This window comes from Chiloscyllium plagiosum, chromosome 5, assembly GCF_004010195.1.
Source record: "Chiloscyllium plagiosum isolate BGI_BamShark_2017 chromosome 5, ASM401019v2, whole genome shotgun sequence".
NCBI classification, from domain to species: domain Eukaryota; kingdom Metazoa; phylum Chordata; class Chondrichthyes; order Orectolobiformes; family Hemiscylliidae; genus Chiloscyllium; species Chiloscyllium plagiosum.
In genome coordinates, this window is record NC_057714.1 from 29,537,616 (window position 1) to 29,545,988 (window position 8,373).

An 8,373-nucleotide genomic window follows, 5' to 3' on the forward strand; every position below is an offset into this window, starting at 1 on the left:
CAGAGGGTGGTACATGTATGGAATGAGCTGCCAGAGGATGTGGTGGAGGCTGGTACAATTGCAACATTTAAAAGGCATTTGGATGGGTATCTGAATAAGAAGGGTTTGGAGGATATGGGTGGGGTGCTGGCAGGTGGGACTAGATTGGGTTGGGATATGTGGTCGGCATGGATGGGTTGGACTGAAGGGTCTGTTTCGGTGCTGTGCATCCCTATGACTCTATGACTCTAAAGAATGCATGATTCTGGAATTTCTGTGGAGTTCTAACATCGTACTTAAGAGTTTGGTGAATAATTTAGGATTACGTTTGCATTTTTTCTCTCCTACTTTTCCTGCTAATGTTTTCCTCCCTTCCTTGTTGGCGTACAGTTTCATGGACAGTGAGTCCCCTCCAGTTAACTCATAATGTAGCCATTCTTCATACATGACTGTATCCAGGAGCTGTGGCAGGATTTTTGACAATAGAAATTTCCTCATTTGATCTTGATTCATCTTCATGAACACTAGCACAATTAGTCAGCTTTCCAGAAATTGTCTTTGTATAATAAATGGAAGACTTGGCCCTCCCTAAATGTTACTCCTTGCAATAGACGTGCTGAACCTGATATTTTCAGGAAGATTCTTAAATGTCTACTGGTGGATAACCAAGAAAGATAAGAATGCTGGAGATGCTGTTGAATTTTAAGCAGGATTTCATTTTTACAGAATCCTGATTTATTGTTGGCTGCTGAATAATTGTCAGATCAGTCAGCTGCCAGGCACTAGTACCTGGTGGAATGCTACAGCTAGCAGCTGTTCCCAGTGAAAAAGACTGAATGGGTGGGTGGGGTGATGGTTGAGGAGATGTTGAGGAAAGAATGAAGAAACATCGGGAGGTGGGTAGCTATTGTTCATCTGTTTTTCCAATGTAGTGTTCATGGCCATTAATGAATTGTGGAGAAGGAATGATGACAGAAAGAAATTGTTTAATGAGCCAGGGCATGGCTGGTGATAAAGCATTCCTCACTCATGGCCCACACTCAGCACTGTGCAAACCTGTTGGATTGAGCAGCATACAAACCTTACCCAACACAATCCTTTCCGAAAACAACCCTACACCTGCCTAATCATCTTAACTGCTGAGTTCCCTGATGCCTAGAAAATCCAATTCACAGTAATGAAGTTTAAATAGCTTCCAAAATCGGAGAAATAGACCTTAATTTAAATATTATATAATTGATCAACCTCTCCAGGGATGTTGCAAATCCACTGCAATTAAACAGGAGTAGGTGTGTTCATTTATGTTGAATCTTTAACCAATTTACCCCTCTGACCACTCTCATCTGCTCTCATTCATCCATCATAGGCTGGTGGGGCTTGGGTTAGGGGATGGTGGTGTGTACATTCTCTCTCTCACTCTACCTTAGGACAGACTAAGAATCAAAATGAGAACCATATGGTCCCTATATAGTCCAGTCTGCCTTTATGGATGGCATTGTGTTTCATGTAGTCACTGCTTTGTGTGACAATGACACTTTAAAGATTTGATACAAATCCTATTCTATATTTGTAGGTGACTGTGTGATACTGGTTAGTTGCAGCTTTTGAATAGTGAGATCCTTTTAAAACCATCTTGCTGAAGCTTGTTTATATAAACAAATACTGCCTGTGCATTTCGGTTGTGTCATGACAATTTAATTGCCTAAAACTCACAAGGTGACTATTGTGCCTTTAACTGTTTTGGATCGTCCCTCCATTTAAGGTAAATGCTACAACGGTGAAATTCAGTACAACAATTAGTTTGCTGTCGAAAAGAAGGCAAAACATAAATTTACTTCATTTTTTATATATGACAAACTATAGCAATTTACTTTCTCAGAGTTTTGTTTTTAATTGGGTTTACAATGACCAGATTTAGAGTTTCTGAGATCCTGATCATATCAAACGGTAATTCACTGAATCTGTAGTACCCTCACATTTTGTGGCTGGATTTTGAGACACTGGGGACCCCGCCACCTCCTAGCTAAAAGGCTGAGAAGAGAGATTGGAGGGGAGAACAGAAGTCCACTCACTATTCAGTTAGTTGCCTCCTAGCAATTTACTACTGGGAGCAGGGTTAATGGGTTTAAACTGGATTTACTGCCCCACTCTCCCTGAAGAAAGTGTCACTTTAGAGATTTACTAACCAGACAGATTGACGTTGCCAGCAGTGCCACCTGGGAGCAGTGAGCACTGGTGGGACTACAACCAGTCCCTCGACATGGAGGAGACCAGGTAAATGCAGAGCCAAATAGCTTCATCAAGTGGGAGAGAAGGCTGAGTGTGTAAAGTTGAAGAGCCAATTGTAGGCTTGAAGTGGTGTGTACATCTAATGGACATAGGATCCTGCAAGGAAGTCTTCTTCCCTAACATAACACCAGCCCACGCTGCTAAGCTACTAAGTTACCTGGGTGGATTGGGCCTCCCCTTGCAGTTGCAGGTACAATCCTAGCAGGGCAGATGGAGGACCGTAAATGACCATTAATTCACCATTAAAGGGCCCCATTAGACCTAAGATGGCGGACTGCCTGATGCCTCCCTTCACCCCCATAAAATAACAGCTCAAAAGCAGCTTCACCATCCAGAGGATGTTGTGTCCTTGACACCCCTGCCTTCACACCTTCAGGTTGGAGAACAACAATTCCAGCCCATTGTGTGTTGGATGGAAAATGGCACTACACAATAGTAGACCTACCTCTGGCATATGATCTGTTCTGGGAATGCATGAACAGCAAATTTACTTCTAACAGATTTCTACAATGCATGTGAGGGTAGTGAATTCATTGTTTTAGAACATACCATCAAAAATATTTTGATAGTATTGTTTTAATTAAGATTTTACAATGAGCTTGCTGCCATAATTAATTCTTTTGATTTCCCGAGATTGTCATTATACCTATCTGCAACTGTCTAATGTTGAAAATATTGTGTTTTAGGTCACACGTCATCTTGCAAAACTCTTTGATAGCATGGCTGACCTTAAATTTGAAAATGATGGAGAAATGGAGATAAGTAAGACTGCAACAGGAATGTACAGTAGAGAGAAAGAGTATGTCCCATTCCAAGCAAAGTGTAAATGCGTTGGGCAGGTAAAACTGATAAAGGGCATATGCTATTACATAATGCCTTACACAATGTCAGGTCAAGCTCTTTACAGCAAATTAACTACTTGGAAAGTACATTTATTTTTGCAGGTGATGTGCCAGCCACTTTGTTCACATCAGAGCTCCATTATCAGTATTTATCTACAGATATATTTTGTATTAAATATTAATTTTTTAAAAAATATTAAAATGTTTGCAAGAGTACTAACTTTTATCTGTAATCTATGCTGGAGATCATTACTAATGCAGCAACTAGGAACACATTTGCAAGAATTGTATGATCAATTCTAAAAGTCATACGTACCATAAAGATCTAAAGATAAGCAGCTGAGGAATGGAGGATGCAAGATATAGAAAGACTAGCATCATATGACAGTAGATGGTACTGGAGAGTTGATGCATGCTGTACAATTCTAAAGAGCACACCTTATTCAAAAACTGTCACAGCAAGGGTACATGAGAAGATTGGAAAGAGGGACATGATAATACAATGCTCTTAGATGCACAATTTGAAAAACCTTCAGAGAGGGTGTCTAATTAATTTTGAAAGCAAAACCAATAGAGGTAACCATCTGTTATCCATGATGTGGGCTTCTAGCCTTGTGGGACTTGGCAAAGGATGGAAAACATGTAGGTGTCAATTCGGAGGTTGCCTCCTAAAAAAATTACCTTTCTAGTCTTGCTGCAAGCACGCACTTCCATTTGTTCCCAGTGTTGTCAGTGGTTCATTTCTGTGTCCAGGTGATTCAGCAATACAGAGCATGAGCTACAGGGATATCAAAAATGTGAATTCACTCCTCTTATTCCCTCCCCAGCCAGACATCAAAGGGCCGAGTTTGGAGAAAAATAAAATTACTCTTGATTCCTATCTAATTTGCAAGGCAAGAATCTGAATGTAGCTTTCATGTTTCTATTGGATGTCCTACCTCTGTCAATTTTCCTGTACCCCAGTTTGTGCTGTAGATGAGGTATTCACTCATTTAGTGTATTACAAAAAAAAGACTAATGGTAAATATTGTTCATCAAAATTAACTGACTAATTGCTGGAAAAAGATACATTTTCACTGTGCTTTTTGTCTCACAGTCAACAGGACAATTTACAAGAGGTAGCAAAGTAAAGGAAAAACCCATGTTGGTACTGTATGAGAGGAGACAGCTGCCTGATTGGCATATGGGCTCTGAGTGGTAGAAATGTTGCAATGGAGAATGCATTTGTTAGATGACTAACTGCTAAGCATTGCTTAAATTTTAAACCTGGCAAGTTGAATCTGATCATAAAATAAACAACATGAAGAATAGCTGCCATTTATTTTGTTGAATTGAAACAGATGCAGCCTGTGTATTTGCGCTTTCTGCCTGCAAAGTACAGGGTCCTGTGTCTTAATATATGTAGCATAAATTATGCACAAGTGTGCCACATTGTGAACCTGATTGACTATCCTAAACTGTTTATTGGTCAAGTTCTTAGCACGTGCTCGGAATTATTTTGCAAATATTGGACAAATATGGAATTGCATCTGATGTTAGACACTCCTTTGAGTTTTGCAAGTACAGACTGGTTGAATATAGTCAGTATCTTTGCTTGCTGTGAACAGCCAAGTGATATGCTGTTTGATATGATCCACCAGTCTTTGAGATGTTTTGCCTACATATCTAACATCACACCAGTGACAAGATTCATATATCATCCTACTCATTTATGTGGTTGAGAGAATGTTATTTTGACTTGATGGATCATCCTGTTAGTGGCAAACACCACTTGTGTTCCTACCAAATGTATTTTTTTTCCAGAATACTCATGCCAAATGTCTAATTATACCTACATTAAGGATTTTAAGACATGTATACCTGATTGTATGACAAATGTAGTGGTGAAAGTTAACTTCTTGTCGGATGCAACAAAAACTGGTATAACCCTTCCATCCTTATGATGAAAATTGACTTGATGCCTTCTGCTTTTTTAAAGGTTGAAATCTGGTTAAATCGATTAGAGGAAAATATGCGGGAAACAGTCCGTCATCAGATTACGGAGGCTATAGCAGTTTATGAGGAAAAGCCAAGAGACCAATGGATTTTTGACTATCCAGCTCAGGTTGCACTCACCAGCTCACAAATATATTGGACTACCGATGTGGGAATTGCATTTGAAAGGCTTGAAGAAGGCTATGAAACAGCACTGAAAGATTATAATAAAAAACAGGTATAGAAATGCATTAATGACAGCTTGTTACATGCACAGTAGCTTTGTCATATATATGATAACTTGGATAAGGAAAGTGAATTGTGCTTTCTGCAGATTATTCAGCTTCCCACCTATTTTGTATAGTGGAGATGTCAGAATCTGCAGAGAGCTTAAGCATGCTGTCAAAGACTTGGCAGATGTAGTACAATATTAGAAAATGTGAAATTATTCACTGGCAAGAAGAATAGAGGTGCTGAATAGTATTTAAATGGAGAAAGACTGCAGAAAGCTATAGAACTGGATAAACTGAGAGTCCTTGTGCATGAATCAAGAAAAGCTATCATCGAGGTTCAACGGGTAACAGGGAAGGCCTGTATTGCAAAGGGTATGGAATATAAAGCTAGGGTATTATTGCTAAGACTGTGCAAGGCACTAGGCAGACCACAGCTGAAATACAGCAAACAGTTTTGGGACTCTTATCTAAGGAAAGGTATACTGGTGTTGGAGGCAGCTCAGAAAAGGTTCACTAAGCAGATCCCAGCGACTGTCTTATGAGGTGAGATTGAGTAGATTGAGCAAATGTTTATTGGAATTTAGAAGCGTACAGAATTCTTGGGCAATTTGATAGGTTAGATGCAGAAAAGTTGATTCCACGTGTGGAATCTAGGCCCAGAGGGTGCAGTCTCAGAATAAGTGGTCTCACGTTTAAGACAGAGATGAGGAAGAATTTCTTTGCTCAGAAAGTTGTGAATCTGTGCAATTCTTTACTGTAGAGGGCTGTCAAGGCTGGGCCATTAATTATATTGAAGGCTGAGAAAAATAGATTTTAAATCAAAAACAGAATCAAAAGTTATAGGGAAAAGGCAGGAATGTGGAGTTGGGGCTTATCACATAGGTCATGATCTTATGGCATGGTGGCGTAGATGGGCTGAGTGGCCTCCTGCTGCTTCCATTTATGGTCTCAAAGCACTATAAAACAAAATATTTAACTGAAGCAATAATGGAAATATTAGGAAACATGAGCAAAAAGTTTGTCGAAAAGGTAGATTTTGAAGAGTCTCTTAAAGGAGGAAATTGAGGTAAAAGGCAGAGAGGTTTCAACAGGCAATTCTAGTGCTTGGGCAACTGAAGGCACTGCTGCCAAGGGTGAAACAATTAAAATCGGAGATGCTCGGCAGGCTGAATTGTAGGTGTGTAAGTATAGTGAAAGATGGTGGAGCTGGAGAAGATTACACTGATAAAAAAGGTGTGAAGCCACAGAAGGATTTGTAAACAAGGATAACCATTGTAAATCAGGGCATTGCTTAACTGGCAGTGAGGTCAGTGAGAACATGAGTGATGGATAAACATAATTTGGGCCAAGTTAGGAGATGATCAGCAGGGTTTTGCATGACTTCATGTTTTTCGAGTGTTCAGTGTGGAAGGCTGTCCTGAAGTACATCATAATAATTCAGCCTGGAGATAGTAGAGGGTTTTCCCAGCAGATGATATGAGGCATCAGTGAAGGGGGGGCAATGTTATGGGAGATAGAAATAAACAATTTTAGTGAAATGTGGTTGTAAGCTCATCTCAGTGTTAAATATGACAATCTAGTTCATCCTCAGACAGTTGTTAGATGAGGAGTGGAGATGCTGGTGAGGATACAGAGTTTATGGGAACTGAAGGCAATGGCTTTGCTTTTTCCTGTTGGTAATTAAAGGAAATTTTTGTTCATTGAGCACTAGAATTAGAATTAGCTTTATTGTCACATGTATTCAACTGAGTACAATGAAAAGTGTACAAGTTGCCACGTATGGCACCATCTTAGATACTAAGGTCCCGAGGTACAGCTTTTTCAGTTACAGTTCTTGGAAAAATAGAGAAGTAAATAAGTCCAACAATACAGGTTTAGGAATAAATTAAAAAATGGAGAAAAACAAGTTCAGAATAACTGTCGTCCAAACCAGTCTATGCTGGCACCTAGCCTCCAGTATGCACTGGACCATGACTCCAGACCGTGTCGGGCTTCACCTCCGGGTTCACAATGCCTGGAGATTGCTCTAATTTCACCATGAGACTGGAGGTCCATGCCAAGGTCATACAATGCTGAGAACTGTCATATACCGCCCGAAGACCAACACGCTGGGCTGCTGGGTGATCGCCCTGCTAGGCCAAGAGGACACCTTGCTGGGCCGGCAGATTGCCACGCTGGGCCAAGAGACGGCCAAGCTGGGCTGAGAGGCCACCACACCAGACCTGTTCAGAGGCTGGGATTGAGAGGCTGTGAGGTTGGAGGCTTGGAAGAGAGAAGGGAGGGACAAAAAAGGAATGGACGGAGCAGACGAGCTCCGGCTGAATGCCCTATACCGCTGCAGCTTGGAAATACTCATCCATTGCTGATCTGCTCCTCCTGTTTGCATTGGAAATCTGAAACATTGTGAAGTATTTTGAACTTGACAGACCTTTTCTCCCATTAATCATTGAGAAGATCAAAGTCATTATTTTCAGTTGCATCACAAAGTATGTATCCTTGTTACCTATTACACTCTCCTCATCCAGCCTCTGTTTCATGTAAAATCAAACTACTTGTTTGACAATTAGTGACAATGGAAGGGTTAAGAGATGGAGTAGTGAGATAGTACTCTCTGTCAACAGCAAACATTTGGAATGAGATGTCATGTTTTCAGATAATGCTGCCAAGGAACAGCACTTATATATGAAGTAGAAGGGACCAAGGATTGTTCTGTTTGGACAAGCTCATTATGCTTTCTAATTGTGTGCATTGTCCACAAAGCATTTTTGTTATTTTAAAGAATAAATATTTGTACGACAGCCTTGGTGGTTGAGGTTAGCTTGGCAACAGTTCATGTAATCTTCGAGGAGAAAGTGAGGACTGCAGATGCTGGAGATCAAAGCTGAAAATGTGTTGCTGGAAAAGCGCAGCAGGTCAGGCAGCATCCAAGGAGCAGGAGAATCGACATTTCGGGCATGAGCCCTTTTTCAAAAATGAGGAAAGTGTGTCCAGCAGGCTAAGATAAAAGGTAGGGAGGAGGGACTTGAGGGAAGGGCGTTGGAAATGCGATAGGTGGA

At 40.6% G+C, this 8,373-nt stretch overlaps 1 protein-coding gene across 1 annotated transcript in view; it reads left to right on the forward strand.

Moving 5' to 3' along the window:
* LOC122550241 (dynein axonemal heavy chain 11-like) overlaps positions 1 to 8,373 on the forward strand; it is a 456,308-nt gene that overhangs the window by 152,845 nt on the left and 295,090 nt on the right. The window contains exons 29-30 of the mRNA XM_043690997.1: positions 2,955 to 3,107; positions 5,089 to 5,322. Of these exons, the coding sequence (XP_043546932.1) occupies positions 2,955 to 3,107; positions 5,089 to 5,322 (387 nt within the window). The remainder of the gene's footprint in view (positions 1 to 2,954; positions 3,108 to 5,088; positions 5,323 to 8,373) is intronic.